Source organism: Leopardus geoffroyi, chromosome C1, assembly GCF_018350155.1.
Source record: "Leopardus geoffroyi isolate Oge1 chromosome C1, O.geoffroyi_Oge1_pat1.0, whole genome shotgun sequence".
Classification (NCBI taxonomy): domain Eukaryota; kingdom Metazoa; phylum Chordata; class Mammalia; order Carnivora; family Felidae; genus Leopardus; species Leopardus geoffroyi.
In genome coordinates this window covers 33255708-33280912 of record NC_059328.1, presented here as the reverse complement: position 1 = coordinate 33280912, position 25205 = coordinate 33255708, and the positions used below count along the sequence as shown (strand labels likewise).

The window sequence follows — 25205 nt, the reverse complement described above, 5'->3', positions numbered from 1 at the left end:
GTATCCTCATAAGAGATAAAGGCAAACACTGAACATTTAAATAATTAATTCAGTCTCACCTTTGTTTCTAATTCAGAATTCTCTCTTTGTAGCAGGTCATATGTTATTAAATAATTGTCTCTGTCTTCTGCTGCCCTTGGAAGACTTTGAATTTCATTATAAAGGCATATAAGTTCTGACCTTGATTTTTGCAACTCCTGATTAAGAAATAAAGACATTTAGTAAAATGAGATTTTCCCCATAAAAGGTATAATATTTCTAAAATGGAATCTTTGAAACAACTCTCACAATTTTTTTTTTTTTTTTGCTTTTTTCCCCCAACTTATTCTTCTAGCGGAACTACTTTTAAGAAAGTAGTGAAGGTAGTTAAGTAGTAAAGTTTACTTAAGTCAATTAATGAAACTGAGCATTCTTAGCTTCTATCACTCACAGGTGGAAGGACTGGGTTTCTAGAGTTCTTCCTACTTTTTGCAAGGCTTGTAGAGAGGGTACATTCTTTAGCAACTCCTGCACTAATTATATTTTCTTGCTTAAAGTGTATCTTTTTTCAAATGTACCTTTTACAGAATAACTGAGCCTTTAATCTTGTGACAACCTCATGCAGAAGGGCTACTGAAACAGGCTCAGAGAGTGTAAGCGGCCTGCCCAAGTTCACATAGCCAGGAAGTGGTAAAGCTGAGATTCAACCATCTGACCAACTTCAAACTCTGTGTTCTTCACAACAGATTATGCTGCCTTAGTTAATAATGTGTATTCAGTGACTTAATCAACTAGGGCTTCCTCTAATCCTCTGATTTCTTCCTCCTATATCTGTGAGAGAAAACCCTTTAGTTATATGTAGAGTCTTATCAAATTTCTACATTGATGACATGGAAGATGTAGTTTGGCTGGTGGATGACTGGGGCCTGAGAGTTAGTCTGTGGTGTCCTATGAAGGAAACAGATGATATTAAATTTACTTTAGGAAAGGAGTTACATGGTATTTTCCCAAAGCCTTCAAATCAGAAGGAGAAGAGAATGTTGATGAGGAAAGTGTTGGGCAAAAAGGAGAGAGAACAGAGTGGCCACAGGAAGAAGGCAAGTGGTATCAGTTTCCTACCTCAATGTATTGGAAATTCCTGTAGGTCATCAGGATGGGATTTGGGGCATTGCACTGGCTGTCACGCACCCTGCAAACTGATTAAATGTCACCATCCTCTAAATTGGTGATCTAGACTTCCATGGACTCACTTCCAGGTCTCTCTTTTAAATATAGGCTGGTTGTCTCCTGATAGACCTTTCCAAGATGGTAGGACAAGCAGTTAAAAGGAGAGACAAGTCCATGACTCTATGGCCACCATAATAATCAAACCACCTACTACTTAAAGGTCTCTTTTTGGCTAGTGCTGGAGCTGGAACTCAGAGTGAGGGAACAACAGTCACCCCATTATTACTAACAGAAACACATATTCTAGAGCTACTATTTATTTTAAAATCAAAATAAATGGTAACATGAAATCCCTAAATTAGGAATGCAAAAAGAGGAGAATAACATCCTGAGTGGCAGAATACCTCACTATCAACTTTCAAAGCCTTCTGTACAGTATTAAGATCAGATGTCGATTGCTTTCTCCTTTCTCTCTCTTCTGACAACTTACTTTCAAATATGTCAATTTTTTCTTGGCTCATTTTCAAAATCTGCAAAAAAGCATTTTACATAATTATTTCTACATACAATAATGTTTCCTATAAATTCTAATAATACTAATTTACACCCTAACTAAATTATAAAGTCACCTAAAGGAGATACAAAGCTGGGAAAAATAGTTCATGGTACCATAGTTCGTAAGAGACATTTTTCTCTCTGAGTCTGTTTTCTCAACTGTAAAATGGAGCTAATACTTGTCCTACATACATTATGGCCATCAGAGTAGGAATAAAGTGAGATTTTGAAAGTATTCTGTAAATGTTAAGCACCTACCAAATGCAAAGTATTGTTGAAATCTTTCTAAATTCGTTGGTAATAATAATTGCAATAATAATGAGATCAGCTAATAGTTAGTGCTTAGCATATGTCAGACATTACGGTACATGTTTTACTTGCACAATCTCATTTTATTTTCCCAGAACCCTACAAAATTGGAACTACTTTTTTTTTTTTTTTTTACAGAGAACAGAGGTGAGGCTCAGATATATTTACTTAAGCTGAAGAAAGGAAAGGGTGGATCAACCAAAGAGTTTTACCTAATTAAATTTTGGACAAAAGTATGCTGGAGCTTTGCTTGTACTTCTGGATTCATAATTTACTGCCAGATATGTGTTCATTTGACCTACAGGTTTTTCCAAAATTAATCCATTAGTTTAGTAACGTTGATTATTAATAATTTCCCTTTTTTGTGTTTAATATCAATAAAACAGGAAGAGATGGGTTGGAAAGAATGGAAAAGGAAACTGGAAAAATGGATGCTAAAACCTCGGTGTAACTTTTGCAAATCCTCCTGTCTAAGGGCATAGAAAAAAGACCTGGCTAAGAATGAGGTCGACTTCTTAGCAGCACCATACAAGGATACAGGAAAGGATATCACCCACCCTCTTCTGCCCTGGTGAATGTTTCTGCACATCCATACCTGACACGCTGAGCATTCAGCACTCAAGGCAAAGCTCTTCTTGGCCCCACCCCTCCACCACCTGAGATGCCTCCGTGCAAAGTGTAGGGAAATGGTTCAACTCCCCTCATTTCCTTTGTGTTTTTTAGCATAAGAATGTCATGTATTTTAATGCCATAACTTTTAAAAGATAGTTTTCAAAAGGATATATATTTGAAATCTCCCATAATTTATGCCATTCTAAAAATAATTATGCACTTAAGCAATTTATGTCTTTCACAGACTTCGTGGTGACCAAAGTTTCAAGCAGAAAAACACAGGAAAAGGGCAGCAACCAATGTGAGAGATGAGCAGTGGGATGGCGAGAGCTCTGGGTAGCTGAAGGGAGCCTACCTCATCTGTCAGGCAACAGCAAACAGAGGGAAGCACTGACTGACGTGCTAAGGAACTGCCTAACTGGCACAGGGTAGCTACCAACGGCTCTGGAGAACGGTGTAACAGCTTGGAATTTTCCACTTTCAGTGTTCCACTACCTGAAAGGTGGGGATCATCTAATGCTCTAAACCAAACTGTGCCTCCTGGGCACAGTATGACAAGTGTTCCTGCCATCCGTGCTGTGTGCTTGCACTGTGCTCTGCCCTTGCACAGGCATAACCAATGGGGTGGCGGATGTGGGTGCCAGACAGGAAGAAACATGCCAGGTCATCACCTCCAGTCTCATGTGCTCAGTGTTGGGCATGCTGTAACCCCCATCAGTTATAATAAATCCCCTATATAAACTCCTCCATAAATCCTCATAAGAGTTAATATGATGAACAAAATCAGCTGGAAGGCCAGACAAACCTGGAATAACTCCTAGCTCTGTCTCTTACATTGTTCAAGTTCCTTTAAATTCTCTCAAATATGAAGTGGGACTCTCTCTCTTACCTTGGGGAGGGTTGTTATAGGGATTACATGAGACTATGTTTATAAAACATCTAGAACAGAACATGGCATATGAGAGATGCTTGACATATTGTGGCTATTGTCATTCTTACCAGATACCTAGCATTTCTTCTCTTTTAAGCATTTTCTCTGAGAATATGCATACTAGCCACATTAAGAGGATCTAATTAATGATAAATCTGTCTGCATATAGAAATTGGTAAGGAATACAGATCATTATCTTGAGGACTTGGTTTAAAGGATTTCTTTTCTAAATTATTTGTTCTTCTTTTAAAATTTAAAAAAATTAATTAAATACTTATTTGTTTTTGGGAAGGGGGCACAGAGAGGGAGGAAGGGCGAGAACCCCAAGTTAGCTCCATGCTGCCAGCACAGAGCCTGATGTGGGCTCGATCCCACGGAACTGTGAGATCATGACCTGAGCAGAAACCAAGAGTTGGGTGCTTAACTGACTGAGCCACCCAGTAGTCACTAAATTATTTGTTCTTTTAAAGTCACCCCCTCTCATTTATTTTCAAAAGAATTCTTATGGGGAAACTGCCTCCAGGGCTCCCAGAAATGGAAGCTTCTCTGGTCGGTGTGGAGGCAGAAGGCCTGGAGCTTTGCATCTATAGAACGTCAAGGATCCCTAAAACACAGTTTGAAAGTCACAGTGGCAAAAATGTGGGTTTTGTAGTCAGTTGAAATTTGAGATCTTCCACATTTATGAATTTGTGATCTTGGTTTCCTCACTATGCAGAAGAAGGAACGATACTTACTTCCCAGAATTTTCTGTTAACATTACATGAGTTATATTAAACCCACAGCAGAGTCATTACAACATTGTAGGCACTCAGATCTTAATTTCCATCCTTTTACTTTCTATTTGTAGGAAACAGAAAGTAAAGTAGTCAGAGACCAGGAATGATGGCATGAGGCACCTGAGCACCCGTCTAAAAGCTGATGATGCAGGCCAAGGGGAGCGTGACCCTGCATCAAGATCTGAAGCTCCTAACCCCTGGATTACAGCGTTCAGTTCACTCGATTACGCTGCTGAGAATGATTCTTTGGTTAATACTGAGTGATATCACCATTGCCTGGCTGCTAAACACAATCAAGAAAGCTTCAGTCTTTTTCTTCTTGAAAGATCACAAGAGAACTTCAATGGCAAAAATCTATTTATTTATTTATTTATTTATTTTTTAAATTTTATTTTTTTTTTCAATGTTTATTTATTTTTGGGACAGAGAGAGGCAGAGCATGAATGGGGGAGGGGCAGAGAGAGAGGGAGGGAGACACAGAATCGGAAACAGGCTCCAGGCTCTGAGCCATCAGCCCAGAGCCCGACGCGGGGCTCGAACTCACGGACCGCGAGATCGTGACCTGGCTGAAGTCGGACGCTTAACCGACTGCGCCACCCAGGCGCCCGGCAAAAATCTATTTAGTTACTTCCTCTTTCCAAAAGAAATGACTTAAAAAATTTTTTTTAATGTTCTTATTTATTTTTGAGACAGAGAGAGACAGAGCATGAGCCGGGGAGGGGCAGAGAGAGACGGAGACACAGAATCTGAAGCAGGCTCCAAGCTCTGAGCCGGCAGCACAGAGCCCGACACGGGGCTGGAACCCAAGAGCCGTGAGATCATGACCTGAGCTGAAGTCGGACGTCCAACTGACTGAACCACCAAGGCGCCCCAAGAAATGACTTTAAAAGGCCATTTAACTATAATTTATTACTTATTCATTGAATACCTTTTCTAATTTTAAAGACTTCTATTTGTAAACACTCTTAAAGGGAAGAAACATATATTTACAACGTTCCTTCTTAGCCCCTTCCAGGGGGCTCTATGTGGGATGAAATGAAAGGATCATTAAAAGTCAATATAAATCTTTATTATTTTAGAAATCCACACATATTTCAAGTCTTGATGACAAGGTAAAGAAAACTGGTTTATACCATAGCTGCAGGACTAAGATCAGACAGAAAAAAACCCTGCTTTTTAATATTAAACATGATAGGAAAATGCGTTTTCTTTTCTAAACATGTTTTAAAATAAGACAGATGCTCATTTATTCAGAATGTCATAGATAACATCTATCATAGAGGGAGGTGGATTTACCAGTTACTCTACAAGAATCTTTTCTACCATCCAGAATTCTGTGGGGCACCTGGGTTTGGTTGAGTGTCTAACTTTGTCTCAGGTCATGATCTCCCAGTTTGTGGGTTCGAACCCTGCAATGGGCTCGACATTGCAGCCCGACTGACAGCTGGAAGCCTGGAGCCTGCTTCGGATTCTGTGTCTCCCTCTCGCTCTACCGCCCCACCCCCACCCCCCACCAGAGATCTTTCTCTCTCAAAATAAACATTAAAAAAAAAAAAAAAAAAGGATTCTGTGATACAGAGGGCCACATGGAACTGTACCCCTGGTAGGTATCTCTCTCTTCAGAAAAAAACTTGGCGCACACTTCCCAGGCATCCTCCAGTGAACAATTGAGCATGGTCAGGGATATTAAGGCCTGGCCATTTCTGGTCAATGTGGAATTTTGTCACAGGTTATCACAGAGCCAAGCCCTGTTGGTCTGAATGAGACTTCTCAGAGCTACACCACAGGCTGAGGTTCTTCCTTCCAATCTTCCTTCCATCTCCCTCTTCTTTAACAGATATCAGACCTGAATCACGATCTAAAGGCTTTGCTAGCCCATGTCTGCCCTTCCCTGATCCTTCTCAGGTACCACCCCCAATAACTCTCCTGTAATTCTAGGTTTGTCTTGGTGCCTGCTTCCCAGATCAGTCTCCTTTCAGTGGATATATGGGTGACAGAACAGGAATGGGCTACAGTCATGGTCACCATCAAAGACAAAAGAAAATGACCATTTGTTTAAAGACATGAATATAAGCATCCAAGAAGCTCAATGAACTGCAAGAAAGATGAAATCAAGGAGACCCACACCAAGACACATTATAATTAAACTATTGAAAGACAAAGACAAAGAGATAATCTCAACTGCAGCAAGAGAGAAGTGACTTGTCACTTACAGGAGATCCTCAATAAGATCCGCAATAATCCTCAATTATTGAGCAGATTTCTCATCAGAAACTTTGGAGGTCAGAAGGCTGTGGGCTGATATATTCAAAATGCTAAAAGGAAAAACCTGTCAGCCAAGAGTTCTATATCCAACAAAACTGTCCTTTCAAGAGTGAGAATGAAATTAAGACATTCACAGATAAATAAAAGCTGAGGGAGTTTGTTACTACTAGACCTTCCCTGTGAGAAATCCTAAAGGGAGTCCTGCGGGTTGAAATGAAAAGATACCAGACAGTAACTCAAAGCCATATGAAGAGATAAACATCTCAGTAAAGGTAAATACATGGGCAATTATAAAAGCTAGTATTATAGTAACAATGGTTTAAAACTCAACTTTTTTTCCACATGATTTAAGAGATGAATATATTGTTTAAAATTATTAGCCTAAAAGCTAGTATTATTGTAACTTTCATTCTAATTCCATAATTTGGTTTCTATGTAATTTAAGAGACTAATACATTTAAAAAAGCAATTATTAGTTCATGTTTTTGGACACACAATATATAAAAATGTAATTTTGGGATGTCAGTTACTGAGAGCAGAGCTGTAAATGAGCAGAAATTTTGCATACTATTACAGTTAAGCTGGCATAAAGTCAAATTAGAGTGTTATAACTTTAGCATGTTAAATGTAATCCCTATGGTAACCACAAAGAAAATAGTTATAGAGTATACTCAAAAGGAAATGAAAAGGAATTAAAATGTTTTATTACCAAAAAATCAACTATACACAAGAGAGACAATAATGCAGGAAATGAGGGGGACAAAGAGCTATAATGTACATAGAAACATGGCAAAATGACAGAAGTCCTACTATAATAATTACTTTAAATTTTAGGTAATTATCTCTACAATCAAAAGACAGACATTGGTATCATGAATAAAAACAAAACATGATACAACTATATACTGTCCACACAAGATTCACTTCAGATTCATAAATGCAAACAGGTTGCAAGATAAAGGATAAAAAAAGTTTTTCATGCAAACAGTAACCAAAAGATGGCAGGGCTAGTTAAACTAATATCAGACAACATAGACTTTAAATCAAAAAAAGATTACAAGAGACACAGAAGGACATTATATATTAATAAAACATTCAATACAGCAATAAGATATAATAGTACCTAATCACCAACCAAAATATATAAGGCAAAAATTGGCCAAACTGAAAGAAGATGGAGACATTTCTACAACAAGAATTGGAGACTTCAATACCTTTCTTTCTTTCTTTCTTTCTTTCTTTCTTTCTTTCTTTCTTTCTTTCTTTTTCTTTTTGATTGAGAGAGAGGGTGCAAGTTATCAAGGGGCAGAGAGAGAGAGAGAGAGAGAGAGAGAGAGAGAGAGAGAGAAGCAGGGCTCACCTGGGGTTCATGTTTTTACTCGAACCGGGGCTCAAGCTCACCCGATGTGGGACTCGAACTCACAAACTATGAGATCATGACCTGAGCTGAAGTCAGATGCTTAACGACTGAGTCATCCAGGTACCCCTCAATATCCTACTTTCTTTTTTTCTTTTCTTTTTTTTTTTTTAATGTTTATTTATTTTTGGGACAGAGAGAGACAGAGCATGAACGGGGGAGGGGCAGAGAGACAGGGAGACACAGAATCTGAAACAGGCTCCAGGCTCCGAGCTGTCAGCACAGAGCCCGACGCAGGGCTCAAACTCACAGACCGCGAGATCTTGACCTGAGCCGAAGTCGGCCACTCAACCGACTGAGCCACCCAGGCGCCCCAATATCCTACTTTCAATAATGGATAGAATAGCCAGATATAAAATAAGTAAGGAAACAGGACTTGAACAACACAATAAAGCAGTAATATTTAACAGACATACAGGACACTCTACTCGATGACAACAAAGTACTCATCCTTCTCAAATGCACACAGGTCATTCTCCAGGACAGACCATATTTTAGGCCACAGACTAAATCTTAACAGATTTTAAAAGACAGATTGGTAATATGGTAATACAAAGTATCTTCTCTGATCACAGTAGGATGGAGACAGAAATTAAGAACAGAAGGAAAACTGGAAAATTCACATATTTGTAGAAATTAAACAACTTACTTTTAAACAACCAATGGATCAAAGAAGATATCACAAGAGAGATTAGGAAATACCCAGAGATGAATGAAAATGAAAGTACAACATAGCAAAACTTATGAGAAGTAATAAAAGGGGGAAATTTATAGCAATAAATATGCTCACATTAAAGAACAAGAAAGATTTGAAATCAACAACCTAACTTTATAATTTAAGAAAGTATGAAAAGAACAACAAATTAAATCCAAACATAGTAGAAAGAAATAATAAAGGTTAGAGCACAGATAAAATAAAGAATAGAAAATCAATATATAAAATCAGTGAAACCAAAAATTGGTTATTTGAAACGATGAACAAAATTGACAAACCTTCACCTAGACTAAGAAAAAAAAAGACTCAAATTACTAAAGCAAGAGTTGAAAATGAGTATATTACTACTGATTCTACAGAAATTAAAAAAAAAAATTATAAGAGTACTCTGAACAGGAGCACCTGGATGGCTCAGTTGGTTGAGCTTCCAGCTTCAGCTCAGGTCATGATCTTGCAGTTCATGAGTTCGAGCCCTGCATCGGGCTCTGTGCTGACAGCTTGGAGCCTGGAGCCTGCTTCAGATTCTGTTTCTCCCTCTCTCTCTCTGCCCCTCCCCCACTTGTGCTCTCTCTCTCTCTCTCTTTCTCTCTCAAAAATAAATAAAAACATTAAAAAAAAGAGTACTCTGAACAATTGTACACAATAAATTAGACAACATTCACGAAATGGACAAATTCCTAGAAACACAAAACCAACAAAGACTGAATCATAAAGAAACAGAAAAATTTTTTTTTTCAACGTTTATTTATTTTTGGGACAGAGAGAGACAGAGCATGAACGGGGGAGGGGCAGAGAGAGAGGGAGACACAGAATCGGAAACAGGCTCCAGGCTCTGAGCCATCAGCCCAGAGCCCGACGCGGGGCTCGAACTCCCGGACCGCGAGATCGTGACCTGGCTGAAGTCGGACGCTTAACCGACTGCGCCACCCAGACGCCCCAAGAAACAGAAAATTTGAATAGACCTATAATGAGTAAGGATACTGAGTCAGTAATCAAAAATCTCCGGTACAGAGAAAGGTCTCAGGCCTGATGGCCTCACTGGTAAATTCTACCAAACATTAAAAAAAGAACTAACACCAAGCCTTCTCAAACTTTTCCCAAAACTTGAAAGGGAAGAAACACTTTCTAACTCACCCTGTGAGGTCAGCTTACCCTGCCATGAAAGCCAAAGATACTATAAGGAAGAAAAAACTACAGACCAATATCTTTTATGACAATTGATGTAAAAATCCTCAAAAAATATTATCAAAATGAATTTAACATCATGTTAGAAGGGATATACACCATAACCAAGTGAGATCTATTCCTGAAATGTAAGTATGGTTCAATATACAGAAATTAATCATTGTGATACACCACATTAAAAGTATGAAGGAACATTGACATAATCATCTAATTGGTGCAGAAAAAACATTTGACAGGATTCAACACCGTTTCATGATTAAAAAAACATTAAAGAGGGGTGCCTGGATGCCTCAGTTGGTTAAGTGTCTGACTCTTGATTTTCGGTTAGGTCTTGATCTCAGGGTCGTGAGTTCAAGCCCTGCATTGGGCTCCATGCTTGGCATGGATCCTACTTAAAACAACAACAACAACGACAACAACAAACCACAAAATAAACTAGGAAAAGAAGAAAACTATCTCAACATAATAAAGATTTATAAGAAACCCACGGTGAACATCATATTCAATGGTCAAAGACTGAAAGCTTTCCCTGTAAGATCAGGAACAAACTTTCACCATTTCTATTCAACATAGTATTGGAAATTCTAGCCAGAGCAATTAAGCAAGAAAAATATAAATAAAAGACATCCAAACTGGAGAAGAAGAAGCAAAATTATCTCTGTTTGCAGATGATATAATCTTATATGTAGGGAACCTTAAAGATTCCACAGTTAGACTTAATAAATGAATTTAGCCAAGCAGCAAGACACATAGTCAACACACAAAACTCAGTCACACTTCTACATGGTAACAATGAGCAATCTGAAAAGGAAATTACAAAAACACTTCTATTTATAGTAGCATCAAAAAAATAGTTAGGAATTAATTTAACCAAGGAGGTGAAAGACTTGTACAATAAAAACTAGAAATCATGGGGCGCCTGGGTGGCGCAGTCGGTTAAGCGTCCGACTTCAGCCAGGTCACGATCTTGCGGTCTGTGAGTTCGAGCCCCGCGTCAGGCTCTGGGCTGATGGCTCAGAGCCTGGAGCCTGTTTCCGATTCTGTGTCTCCCTCTCTCTCTGCCCCTCCCCCATTCATGCTCTGTCTCTCTCTGTCCCAAAAATAAATAAACGTTGAAAAAAAATTTAAAAAAAAAACTAGAAATCATGGCTGAAAAAAATTAAAGAAGAGAAAGTAATGGAAACACATTCCATGTTCATGGATTGGAAGACTTGATATTATTAAGATGTCAATACTATCTAAAGCAATCTGAAGATTCAATGCAGTCTCTATCAGAATCCCAATGACATTTTTTTTTTTTTGCAGAAATAGAAAAACCCATCTTAAAATTCATATGGAATTTCAAGGGATGCTGAACAGCTAAAACCATCTTGAAAAAGAAGAACAAAGCTTCAGGACTTATACTTCCTGATTTTAAAATATGCAGGGTGCCTGGGTGGCTCAGTCAGTTAAGGGTCCAACTCTTGATTTCTGTTCAGGTCATGATCTCACAGTTTGTGGGACTGAGCCCCATGATGCTCTGTGCTAGAGCTCTGTGCTGACAGCATTGAGCCTGCTTGGGATTCTCTCTCTCTCTCTATCTCTCTCTCTCGCTCTCGCTCTCTGCCCCTCCCCCGCTCACATGCGCATAAGCATGCACTCCCTCTCTCTCACTCAAAATAAACATGTCTTAAAAATTTAGTACAAAGCCAGAGTAGTCAAAACAGTGTGGTACAGGCATAAATACAGACATATAGGCCAATGGAATAGAATACAGAGCCCCAAAATAAACCTGCATGTATATGGTCAAATGATTTTTTTTAATGTTTATTTAGTTTTGACAGAGAGAGAGACAGACAGAGCATGAGCAGGGGAGGGGCAGAGAGAGAGGGAGACACAGAATCCAAAGCAGGCTCCAGACCCTGAGCTGTCAGCATAGAGCCTGATTCGGGGCTCGAACTCAGACTGTGAGATCATGACCTGAGCTGAAGTCAGTCACTCAACTGACTGAGCCACCCAGGTGTCCCGATATGGTCAAATGATTTTTGACAAATGTGCCAAGACCATTCAATGGGAAAAGACCAGTCTTTTCAACAAATGATGCTGAAAAAATTGGACATCCATTTACAAAAGAATGAAGTTGTATCCTAACAGCATATATAAAAATTAACTAAAAATGAATCAAAGATTTAAATATAAGATGTAAAACTATAAAGCTCGTAGAGGAAAACATGCAAAAAGCTTTATAACATTAAATTTGGCAATGATTTCTTGGATATGACATCAAAGGCACAGGCAATAAAAGAAAAAATAGACAAACTGACCATGAAATTTAGAATTTTTTGTGCATCAACACAGATGAAATGAAACCTATGGAATGGAAAAATATTTGCAATTATATAGCTGATAAGGGATTGATATAAGCAGAATATATAAAGAGCTCCCAAAACTCAACAACATAACAACAACCTGATTTTAAAATACGCAACGGACTTGAATAGATATTTCTCCAATGATGACATATGATTGATCAATAAACACATGAAAAGATGTTTAACATCATTAATTATTAGGTAAATGCAACTCAAACCACAATGAGAAACTACCCTGTACTCATTAGGATAGCTACCACCAAAACCACAGAAAATAGGTGTTGTTGATGATGATATAGAGAAATTGGAACCCTTGTGAAACTGTTAGTGAGAAAGTAGAATGGTGTTGTCACTGTGGAAAACGGTGTGATGGTTCTTCAACAAAATGAAAGCCAGTTACTATAATCCAGCAATTCCACATCTAGGTATATACCCAAAAGAATTGAAAGCAGGGACTTGAATGGATATTTGCACACTTGTGTTCATAGCAGTGTTATCCACAACAGCCCAAAGGTTGAAGCAGCTCAAGTGTCCCTTGATGGATGAATAGATACACAAAATGTGGCAATACAATGGAATTTCAGCCTGAAATAGGAAGGGCATTCTGACATGTGGTACAACAGGGATGAAACTTGGAAGATATCATGCTAATTGGAATGTGAGTCACCAAAGGACAAATAGTGAATATGATTCCCCTTATTTGAGGTACCTAGAGTAGTCCAAATCATAGAGACAGAAAGTAGAATGGCGGTTACCAGCGGCTGGGAGGAAGGGCAGAAGAGGGAATTATTGGTTAATGAATACACAGTTTCAGGTTTGCAAGATGAAGGGAGTTCTGGAAGTAGATGTTAGTAATAGCTGCACAACATTGTGAATGTGCTTACTATCACTGAACTGTACACTTAAGAATAGTTATGTGTAGGGGCGCCTGGGTGGCGCAGTCGGTTGAGCGTCTGACTTCAGCCAGGTCATGATCTCGCGGTCCTTGAGTTCGAGCCCCGCGTCGGGCTCTGGGCTGATGGCTCAGAGCCTGGAGCCTGTTTCAGATTCTGTGTCTCCCTCTCTCTCTGACCCTCCCCCGTTCATGCTCTGTCTCTCTCTGTCCCAAAAATAAATAAACGTTGAAAAAAAATTTTAAAAAGAATAGTTATGTGTATTTTATCACAATAACAAACATTTTTGAAAAACAAAAGTAGAACAAAGACTTTTGCAGACAAAAGGGAAAAAAACCAAAAAGTTGATCACTAGTAGATCTATACCAGGAGAAATGTTGAATCATGGTCTTTAAGCTAAAGAAGTATGGTACCAGGTAGAAATTTGGATCTATGCAAAAGCAATGGTGAACTCTAGAAGTGGTCAGTATGTGGTTAAATACGAAATACTTTTGTTTTCCCCTTAAAAGGCTTAAGCAAAAATAATTAACAATATATTACAGGATTTATAACATCGAGTGTTGTTCTTTTTTATTGAAGTTCATTCAATTTATCTCTTTCCTCTCATATTTTACCATAAGCATCACGGTTAAAACAGGCCACACCTTATACATTTTGTTCAGAAATCACCACAGTTAAATATCCAAGTTTATCACTTCCAGGTTCTACTTTCCACTCAGTGGTAAAACATAATTCAACCACGTTCTCTGCTACTTTATAACAAGGATCATCTCTTCTTCAGAGTCAAATAGGGCATGTTCCTCACTGCTCTCTGAGGCCTCACCAGAAGCAGCTTCAAAGTTCATGTTTCTAAGCAACATTCCGATCATGGCAATCTACGTATTCTCCGAGAGACAGAAGCTTTCCCTATAGTCTCACTTCTTCATGAACTCTCAACAGAATCACCTTTAAGTCTGTATTTATACCAACAATCCCTTCAAGGCAATTTAAGCTTTTTCTATCTAGCACCCCAACATTACTCCAGCTTCCACATGTAATACAAGTACAAAGGCACTTCTACTGTTTTAGCTATTTGTTATAGAAGGTACCTCACTTTTTGGTACCAAAATGTCAACGAGTTTCTGCGGGCTGCCATAACAAAGTACCACAAACTGGGTAGCTTAAAACGACAGAAATTTATTCCTCATCACTCTGGAGGCTGGAACTCTGAAGTCAAGCTATTACCAAAGCAATGTTCCCTTTGAGACTCTGGGTAGACTCTTTCCTTGCCTCTTCTAGCTTCTGGTGGTGGCTGTCAATCCTTGGCATGTCTTGGCTTGTACCTGCATCCCTCCAATCTCTCCATCTGTCATCACATGGCACTCCCTGTGTGTCTCTGTCTTCACATAGCATTTCCTCTTCTCACAGGTACGCCGGTCATATTGGATTAGGGCCCATCCTAATGACCTCATCTTAACTTGACTGCATTTGCAAAGACCCTGTATCCAAATGAGGTCGTGTTCCCAGGTACTGGGGGTTAGGACTTCAACATATTTCAATGGAGGCACAATTCAGTCTATGACAGAGATTAATAAATAGAGTATATAAAGAGCTCTTGCAATAAAAAGACAACTCCATTAAAACTGGCAAAGAATATGAATAGGCATTTTCTTTTTTTAATGCTTATTTATCTTAAAAAAATTTTTTTTTCAACGTTTATTTATTTTTGGGACAGAGAGAGACAGAGCATGAACGGGGGAGGGGCAGAGAGAGAGGGAGACACAGAATCGGAAACAGGCTCCAGGCTCTGAGCCATCAGCCCAGAGCCTGACGCGGGGCTCGAACTCACGGACCGCGAGATCGTGACCTGGCTGAAGTCGGACGCTTAACCGACTGCGCCACCCAGGCGCCCCTAAAAAAATTTTTTTAACGTTTATTCATTTTTGAGAGACAGAGAGAGACAGAGCATGAGCAGGGAAGGGGCAGAGCGAGAGGGAGACACAGAATCTGAAACAGGCTCCAGGCTCTGAGCTGTCAGCACAGGACCCAATGCAGGGCTCGAACTCACGAGCAGCGAGATCATGACCTGAGCCAAAGTCGGACGCTCAACCGACTGAACCACCCAGGCACCCCTTTATTTATTTATCTTGAGAGAGAGAGAGAGAGAGAGAGAGAGAGAGCTCGCGTGTGTGCATGCGTGAGTGCGCATGCGCGTGCGCGCGCGCGCGCGCGCGCACACACACACACACACACACACACACACACACACACGTGAGCAGGGGAGGGGCAGAGAATGAGGGAGAGAGAGAATCCCAAGCAGGCTCCACCCTGTCAGCACAGAGCCCAACATGGGCACGATCCCACAAAGCGTGAGATCGTGACCTGAGCTGAAGTGAAGAGTTGGATGCTTAAAAGACTGAGCCACTCAGTCACCCCATGAATAGACATTTTCTAAAGAAGATATACAAATGGCCAATAAGCGTAAGAAAAGATGCTCAAGATTACACAGGAAATACAAATCAAAATTACATTAAGATCCTACTTCACACCCACTAGGATAGCTATAATAAAAAAGATAAGACTATAACAAATATTGGTGAAGATGTGGGGAAATTGGAATTCTTATACACTGCTGATGGGAATATTATATGGAACAACTGCTTTGGAAAACAGCCTGGCATTTCTTCAAAAGGGTAAACAGAGAGTTAACATATGACCCAGCAATTTCACTCCTAGGTACATACCCAAAAGAAATGAAAACATGTCCACACAAAAAGTTTGCATTATTCAAAATAGCCACAAAGTGGGAACTACCAAATGCCCCTCAATTGACGAATGGAAAAACAAAATGTGGTATAATCCATGCAATGAAATATTATTTAGCCACAAAAAAGAGATAAAGCACTTACCTATGCAATGATAGGCTTGAGTCTTGAAAATATTATGCTAAAGTGAAAGAAGCCAGATGCAGAAGACCACATATTTTATGATTCCATTTGCATGAAATGTACCGGATAGGCAAATTCTTAGAGACAAAAAGTAAATTAGTAGTTGCCAAGAGGCTGGGGCTAAGGGAATGGAGAATGACTACTAATGGATATGGGGTTTCTTTTGGGGAGATAAAAATGTTCTGAAATTAGACAGTAGTGATAATTGCATAACTTTGTGAGTATACTAAAATTCACTGCACTGTACACTTTAAAAGGGTGAATTTTATGGCAATGTAAATTATACTTCCATTTTTTAAAAAGAATAAATGTAATTCTACATAGGTAAGAACTGTGTGCTGAAAACTACAAAACATTGCTGAGACAAATTAAAGACCCAAATAAATGGAAAGATATAGACCATGTTAACACATTGGTGGACCCAATATTGTTAAAATATAAATTCTTCCTCAATTGATCTGAACATTCAATGCCATTCCAATAAAAATCCTACATGGCATTTTTGTCAAAACTGACAAGTTCATTCTAAAATGTATATAGGGGAGTACCTGGGTGGCTCAGTCGGTTAAGTTTCCTACTCTTGGTTTCAGCTCAAGTCATGACTTCATGGTTTGTGAGTTTGAGCCGTGTGTTGGGCTCTGCACCGTCAGCGCAGAGCCTGTTACAGTGCAGAGCCTGCTTAGGATTCTCTCTCTCCCCCTCTCTCTGCCCCTCTCCTGCTCATGTTTGCTCTCTCTCTCTCTCAAAAATAAATAAATACACATTAAAAAATAAAATATATTTGGGAATGCAAAGGACCTAGAACAGTCCAAACAATTTTAAAAAAGAAAAACAGAGTTGGAAAGGTTTTCTTTCTGATTTTAAGACTTACAATAAAACAACAGCATGGCATTATTTAAGAATAAGCGTAGATTAATGGAACAGAATAGAGTCCAGAAACTGAGCTGTATAACTAATTTTTGCTAAAGGAGCCAAAGTAATTCGATAAAGAAATAACTCTCTTTCCAATAAATGGTTCTGGAATAATTGGATATACATTTGGAAATAAATGAACCTCAACCCTTACATCACACTATATACAAAAATGATCTCTGATGGATCATAAATCTAAATGTAGAAGCTCAAACTATAAAACCTTTAGAAGAAAAGAGAGGAGAAATATTTTGTGTCCTTGGTTCTTAGATAGCTTTTATGTCCTATCATAAAATTATAAAAGAAAACTTTGATGAATTGGGATCCATCAAAATTTTAAAACAACTACTCTTCATAAAACACTGTTTTGGGGCGCCTGGGTGGCTCAGTCGGTTAAGCGGCCGACTTCGGCTCAGGTCACGATCTCGCGGTCCGTGAGTTCGAGCCCCGCGTCGGGCTCTGTCCTGACGGCTCAGAGCCTGGAGCCTGTTTCAGATTCTGTGTCTCCCTCTCTCTGACCCTCCCCCGTTCATGCTCTGTCTCTCTCTGTCTCAAAAATAAATAAACGTTAAAAAAAAATTAAAAAAAAAAAAACAAAAAAAACCACTGTTTTAAAAGACGAAAAGACAAGCCACAGACTGAGAAAATATTGAAAATACATCTATCTAATGAAGGACAGTTATCCAAAAAATAGAAAGAATTCCTACAACTTAATATAAATAACTGAATTAAAAACGAGCAAAATATTTGAACAGAGGTTTCATAAAAGAACATGCACTAATGGCCAATAAACACATCAAAACATACTCATTGTTATTAGATACTCTCAAAAGTCAAATTAAAAGCACCGTGAGATACCATTACGTGTCCACTAGAATGTCTAGAATTCACAAGACTGACAGTAACAATGTTGTTGAAGATGAGGAAGCAACTGAAACTTCCATACCATCGTCAATGGGAATGTAAACTAGTACCACTACTTTGGAAAGCAGTCTGGCAGTTTTTTATACAGTTAAACATGCACTGACTCTATGACTTGATAATTCCACTACTAGGTATTTATCCAAGATGAAAAAAAAAAAAAAAAAACAAACCTGGTATGAGGATACTAGTGACAGCTTTATTTTATAACAGTCAAAACCTGAAAATAATCTGAATGTTCTATCAACCAGTGGGTAGACAAATAGTTTATGGTATATCCACATACAGGGATATTACTCAGCAATATAAAACATGAACTCTTGACACAGGCAGCAACATGAATAAATGTCAAAAGCATCATTTCAAATGAAAGAAGCCAAACACAAAAGAGTATATACCAGATGATTCTATTTATTAGAAATTCTAGAAAATGTATTATAACAGAAAGTGGTGGAGTGGGGACAGGGCAGGGAGGGGTGTGATGGCAAAGGGGGAGGGAGCTAATGAATATGTTAGGCTAATGAATGTGTTTTCTTTCTTGATTGCAGTGGTCGGTTGTGGTTATACAGGTGTATGCACCTGTCAAATCTCATTGAACTCAACTCTTAAAATATGTATGTCTGTATTGTATTAGGTATTTCAATCAAGCTATTTTATAAAAGAAATACAAATAACTTTTAAACATATGAAAAATGCCCAGTCTTACTGTAAATAGATAAATAAACATGAAAACTACATTTGGATACCCATTCTCAGCTCTCATTTAGTAAAAACACAAAATTTTGACAATATATTCAGTTGGTGAATTTTTTACCAAGTGGTTTTCACATGCATTGCTGAGGGAGAGGAAAATGGTATAATTCTCTCTGAGGGATATCGGGCAATATCTACCCAAATTACAGATGTATCTAATCTCTAATCCCATAATCCCATTTCTGTGACTCTATCCTACAGAAACACCTGCATACATGTGCAAAAGACTAGAAACAACCCAAGTGTTCATCAGAGGAGACTGGTTAAATGTAGTATATGCACACAATAGAAAGCTACACTGCTCTAAAGAATGAGGAAGACTTGGGGCGCCTGGGTGGCTCAGTTGGTTGAGCCTCTGACTTCAGCTCAGGTCATGGTCTTGCAATTCGTGAGTTCAAGCCCCATGCTGGGCTCTGTGCTAACAAACAGCTCAGATCCTGGAGCCTGCTTTGGATTCTGTGTCTCCCTCTCTCTCTCTCCCCCTCCCCTGCTCATGCACTGTCTCTCTCTGTCTTTCAAAAATAAATAAATGTTAAAAAAAAAATTAAAAAGAAAAAAGAATGAGGAAGACTTTTTTTGTATGATACAGAAGGATCTCTCTTTTGTATGATACAGAAGTAAAAAGAAAAAGAAATCAGGAAGGGAGGAAATCTGAGTAAATATTCAAATTTCTTACATTTGCATAAAGACATACTGGAAGGATAAGTAAGAAACTAATCAAAATAGTTATTAATAATCAACTTGCTTGTAACTAGAGCCCTACTGAGTGTTTGGGGAATGATTTTGGTAAAAGTTACTGCAGTCTTGATTGTAAATTCCTTCTTTTCTTTCCTCCACTCATCATTCCCTGCTTTTCTTCCTTTCTTTCCTACAAAAATGTACTGCTTATATGGAAAAGGGTTTTGGAAGACAAGAAAGGACACTAACTCCTTGGGTCAAAGCCAAGAAATTCTGTAGCTGTAGTTTCCATGATACCTAAGAGGTCTGGGCTATAGGGCCCAGGGAGCTACAATAAAAACAGCTCTCATGAATGAGGCCCCTCAGCAACAAGGGATGTCACTCATCTTAAGTATATAAGAGGAAAGCCCCCCAAAGCAGTCTAGCTCCTTGCCCTGAATGTCTGAAACAGCCTTATCTAATACATACTGGCTTTGCTTCATTCCAGCCCTAAAGTCGACCACTTTGTCCACCGCTTCAGATGCTGGTCACACTGAAAAGACTAGACACTGCACATGGCGTCTAGGCCTTTCTCGTTCTCTACCCTGGTTTATTACTTTAAGCGTGGCTCCAACTACCCCCTCTCCCACCATTGGTTGATTCTATAAATCAACTTCATTGTGATGATTAAAAATGCTCAAATTGGTTGTCTCTTTGTAAGATTCCTTTCCTCTTTTCTTTAAAAGAAATAATCCATCACATTATTCACATACATTTCCCCTGTGGGGAAGAAGTGAACAGAAACACATCCTCTGAACCCCAATTTCTTCCTCCACTCTAATTGGCTGAGCAATAGAAAAAGAGGCAATAAGAGGAGAGTAATAAATGATCAGCACCAATCGCTCTGGTATACTCTGCAAAAATGGGACTCACTTCAAAATATGAAACCAGAAAGAATAGACTTTCAAATACCTGTTCTCTCTGTTCAGCACCCACAGTTTTCCCAGGGGAGTGGTTTCCAAGTTGCTTATTCTCTTGAGATTCATGAATCTTTCCTTTGAGCCTTTTGACCTTAAATACAAAAGTATTTCAAATATGAGAGTATGGGGTTGGGGAGGGGGTTTGCTTTGCTATTAAAAGGTACTAGTAATACATGAATACATTCTTCACGAAAAAAATTCAACTAACACACATAGGTTTATAGAGTAAAAAGTGGCTCAGTGGGTTAAGCTTCTGACTCTTGATCTTGGCTCAGGTCATGATCTCATGGTTCTTGAGCTCCAGCCCTGAGTCGGGCTCTGTACTGACAGTGCAGAGCCTGCTTGGGGTTCTCGGTCTCCCATTCTCTCTGCCCTTCCCCCACTCACACGCTCTATCTCAAAATGAATAAACTTAAAAAAAATGATATTATCCTATCATAACCTTACGCCACAATCCCTTTTCCCTTTCCAGAAACAACACTGTGTGCGATGTACCCTTCTTGAATTTTATCATGCAGGTGTATATATGTACATGCATGTATTAAACATATAAGTATATGTCAGTATTAAATATATAAATTTACAAAGACTAAGACAACTTGAACAGTCATTGTTTATTCATGCTTATGATTACATTTAAAAATTATGATAAAACCTACATAACACAAAATTTACCATGTTGACCTTTTTAAAAAAGTTTTATTTATTTATTTATTTTGAGAGAGAGAGCATGAGACAGCATGAATGGGAGAGGGGCAGAGAGAGAAGGAGAGAGAGAATCCCAAGCAGGCTCCACACTGTGAACATAGTGCCTGATTTGGGGCTCAATCCCATGAACAGTGAGATCATGACCTGAGCCGAAATCGAGTTGGACGCTCAACCAACTGAGCCACATGGGCGTCCCTACCATGTTGACCATTTTTAAGCACACAGTTCAGTACTATTAAGTACATTCACATTATTATGTAACCATCACCATCATCAGTCTCCACAATTCTTTTCATTTTCCAAAACTGAAACTCTTTACCCATTAGATAAGAACTCCCTATTCTGTCCCTCTCTTTCCCCCCAGCCCCTGGCAACCACCATTCTATTTTCTGTCTCTGTGATTTTGCTAGTCTAGGTACCTCATATAAAGGGAATCATACACTATTTGTCCTTTTGTGACTAACATTTTAATTAACATAATGTCTTCAAGTTTCATCCCTGTTGTAGCACAGGTCAGAATGCCCTTCAGGCTGAGTAATATTCCATTTTGTTTATCTATATATTCCAAATGTATGTGCCACATTTTGTTTATCTATTCATCCATCAAGGGACACTTGCATTGCTTCAACCTTTTGGATGTTGTGGATAACACTGCTGTGACATGAGTGTGCAAATCTGTTCAAGTCCCTGCTTTCAATTCTTTGGGTATATACTCAAAAGCAGAATTGCTCAATCATATGGTAATTCTACATTTACTTTTTTTTTTTTTTAATTTTTTTTTATAACATTTATTTATTTTTGAGACACAGAGAGACAGAGCATGAACGGGGGAGGGTCAGAGAGAGGGAGACACAGAATATGAAACAGGCTCCAGGCTCTGAGCTGTCAGCACAGAGCCTGACGCGGGGCTCGAACTCACGGACCTCGAGATCATGACCTGAGCCGAAGTCGGCAGCTCAACTGACTGAGCCACCCAGGCGCCCCTACATTTACTTTTTTTTTTTTTTTTTTTTTAATTTTTTTTTTCAACGTTTATTTATTTTTGGGACAGAGAGAGAGACAGAGCATGAACGGGGGAGGGGCAGAGAGAGAGGGAGACACAGAATCGGAAACAGGCTCCAGGCTCTGAGCTGTCAGCACAGAGCCCGACGCGGGGCTCGAACTCCCGGACCGCGAGATCGTGACCTGGCTGAAGTCGGATGCTTAACCGACTGCGCCACCCAGGCGCCCCTACATTTACTTTTTAAAGAAAGTGCCATGCTGTTTTCTATAGTCACTGCAATACTATTTTTCGTTCTCAATAACAATGCACAAGGGCTCCAATTTCTCCATATTACTGTCAACATTTTTTTTTTCTGTTGTTTTGATAATAGCCATCCTCTTGGGTATTTATTCATTCTTGCAACAAAATTACTTGAGCAATTAGTTTATGTGGGCTGTTGTGTGAGACACTAGAGATATGACTGTAAAATGAATATAAACTAAAATTGAAGAGACATATATCCAGAACTTAGAAGTCCATATTAAAAATCAATAAATACAGGGGTGCCTGGGTGGCTCAGTAGGTTGAGCATCCAACTTCAGCTCAGGTCATGATCTCACAGTTGGTGAGTTTGAGCCCTTCATTGGGCTCTGTGCTGACAGCTCAGAGCCTGGACCCTGTTTCAGATTCTGTGTCTCCCTCTCTCTCTGCCCCTCCCCCACTCACGCTCTGTCTCTGTCTCTCTCAAAAATAAATAAACATTAAAAAAACTAAAAATTAAAAAAATCAATACATTACTAAAAAGAAATAATTCAACAATGTGGCATAACTCAAATTTATCCAATATAATAGAATAATAATTTCTATTTGCTAAATTAAGTGTAAACTGATATCTAAATCCTTATTAAAAAGGTCCTAAACTGACATAAGAACAGTAACATTACTGTTTAGCACAGGCAGCTAAAATGTATAAAATATAAATACTGATAGGTCATCTAAGTCACAGTATGGCATCTATCTGGGATGCTATAGCCGCCAGTATCAGTCCTCATTAATGACTATATATATATATATATATATATATATATATATATATATATATACAATCATATAGGTAATACATATCTATGTTGCTCTAGCTGCTGATTGTTATTTTATACACATTTAAATAAATTCTAAGAACAAATGACATTCAACAACTTACTACTTCTCCAAGCACTTTTTTTTCTGAGTCAAGTGATCGAACCCGATTTCTTAAAGCCAGAATTTCTTCATCCAGTCTCTGGTTACGTTCCTTTGCTTTCTGTAGGTCAATTGAATCTAAAACAGAGAAAAGAACACAGTTTTCTTTTTGTTTCTCACACCAGACTAATGAGCTGGATATTTTAAACTTTTTTTTTTAATGTTTATTTATTTTTGAGACAGAGAGAGACAGAGCATGAACAGGGGAGGGTCAGAGAGAGAGGGAGACACAGAATCTGAGGCAGGCTCCAGGCTCTGAGCTGTCAGCACAGAGCCCGATGCGGGGCTCGAACTCACGGACCGTGAGATCATGACCTGAGCTGAAGTCGGACGCTTGACCAAATGAGCCACCCAGGCGCCCCAGAGCTGGATATTTTGAGGATAGGGTTTTTGGCACTAGAGGCTCTTGGAGGAGATGTATTTTTAAAGCAGCGGAGCCTACCTCCTAGCGGTTCAGCAGCAGAGAAAATTATCTTCCTACTTGCTTGTGGTCCTATCTCTCATACATACCACATACACTCCTAGACACTTCTATTCAGCAACGGTAGGGCCCCACAGACAACAAATGGTGAGCCACGAGCAGCGAATGGACAGATTTTCTAAGCTAAATCAAGTTAATGTATCAAAACCATCTTTCTGCCTGCACCACAGCCCAAAAAATGGTAGTCCACTCTAAAACCTGCTCTTTCCAGGGCTCATCAGTTTCCGTATTATTGCAAACTTGCTATGGGAAACTTTCCTGAATTTGTAGCTGTTTCTTTTTAGCCATTTCCACATATATTTCTCTTATTTTTCTTCTTCTGCTTAAAAGTCTCCTTTGTTGGGACACCTGGGTGGCACAGTTGGTTAAACCTCTGACTCTTGATTTCGGCTCAGGTCATGATCTCACAGTCTGTGAGTTCGAGCTCCACATAGGGCTCTGGCTCTGTGCTGGTGGTATGGAGCCTGCTTGGGATTCTCTCTCTCTTTCCCTTTCTGCCCCTCCCTTGGCTTGTGCTTTCTCTCTCTCTCTCTCTCTCTCTCTCTCTCTCTCTCTCACACACACACACACACACACACACACACAAATAAAATAAATAAACTTAAAAAAGAGTCTCCTTTGTTTTCCCTCTTTATCACCTGTTTGTATTAATTATTCCTTGTATTTTTCCTTTCTTCCTTTTTTCCCCCCTTGCTTCCTTTTCCTTTCCCCCTCTTAGCATGTAATTTTTTTAATTTGAAAAGTGCTGAACACACACCAAAAAGAAAAAAAAAATCATTTACAATCCCACCTTGTATATGTGTCAGTGGGTGGGTGCATATATACAGAGACAGAGACATTTGTTTTTTGGCTTGTGCAATTTTTCAAAGATTTAAATGATGCTACACAATCTGTCTGCAACTTTACCATATCGATGTGTGGGTTTTGTTGTTGTTGTTGTTGTTTTGTATCATGGATGTCTTTACAGGACTGTCCTTACAAAGTCATTTGCCATTTCTCATTTGGAACTACTTTTAAATTAGTTTTACTGGTTCTTGGTTTTCATACAAATGGATTCTTTTTTTTTTAAATTTTTTTTTAACGTTTATTTATTTATTTATTTATTTATTTTAATTTTAACGTTTATTTATTTTTGACACAGAGAGAGACAGAGCATGAACAGGGGAGGAGCAGAGAGAGAGGGAGACACAGAATCTGAAACAGGCTCCAGGCTCTGAGCTGTCAGCACAGAGCCTGACGCGGGGCTCAAACTCACAGACTGTGAGATCATGACCTGAGCTGAAGTCAGACGCTTAACCGACCAAGCCACCCAGGGGCCCCTAACGTTTATTTATTTTTGAGACAGAGAGAGACAGGGCATGAACAGGGGAGGGTCAGAGAGAGGGAGACACAGAATCTGAAACAGGCTCCAGGCTCTGAGCTGTCAGCACAGAGCCCGACGCGGGGCTCGAACTCACAGACCACGAGATCACGACCTGAGCTGAAGT

The 25205-nt window shown here is 39.1% G+C and overlaps 1 protein-coding gene across 9 annotated transcripts in view; it reads right to left on the bottom strand.

The window, feature by feature from the left end:
• CCDC30 (coiled-coil domain containing 30) overlaps nucleotides 1-25205 on the bottom strand; it is a 134898-nt gene that overhangs the window by 73626 nt on the left and 36067 nt on the right. For 6 of the 9 annotated variants that reach the window (XR_006712224.1, XM_045476913.1, XM_045476911.1 and 3 more), the window contains 4 exons: nucleotides 23200-23315; nucleotides 20298-20396; nucleotides 1551-1676; nucleotides 60-197 (listed from right to left, as the gene is read on the bottom strand). Coding sequence is in view for 8 of the 9 variants with exons in the window: in XM_045476913.1 (XP_045332869.1) it covers nucleotides 60-197; nucleotides 1551-1676; nucleotides 20298-20396; nucleotides 23200-23315 (479 nt within the window). In the remaining variant the exon portion in view is untranslated. Of the gene's footprint in view, nucleotides 1-59; nucleotides 198-1550; nucleotides 1677-2977; nucleotides 3102-20297; nucleotides 20397-23199; nucleotides 23316-25205 lie in introns of those variants that run through there. The other 3 variants (XM_045476917.1, XM_045476918.1, XM_045476919.1) reach the window with 3 other exon arrangements.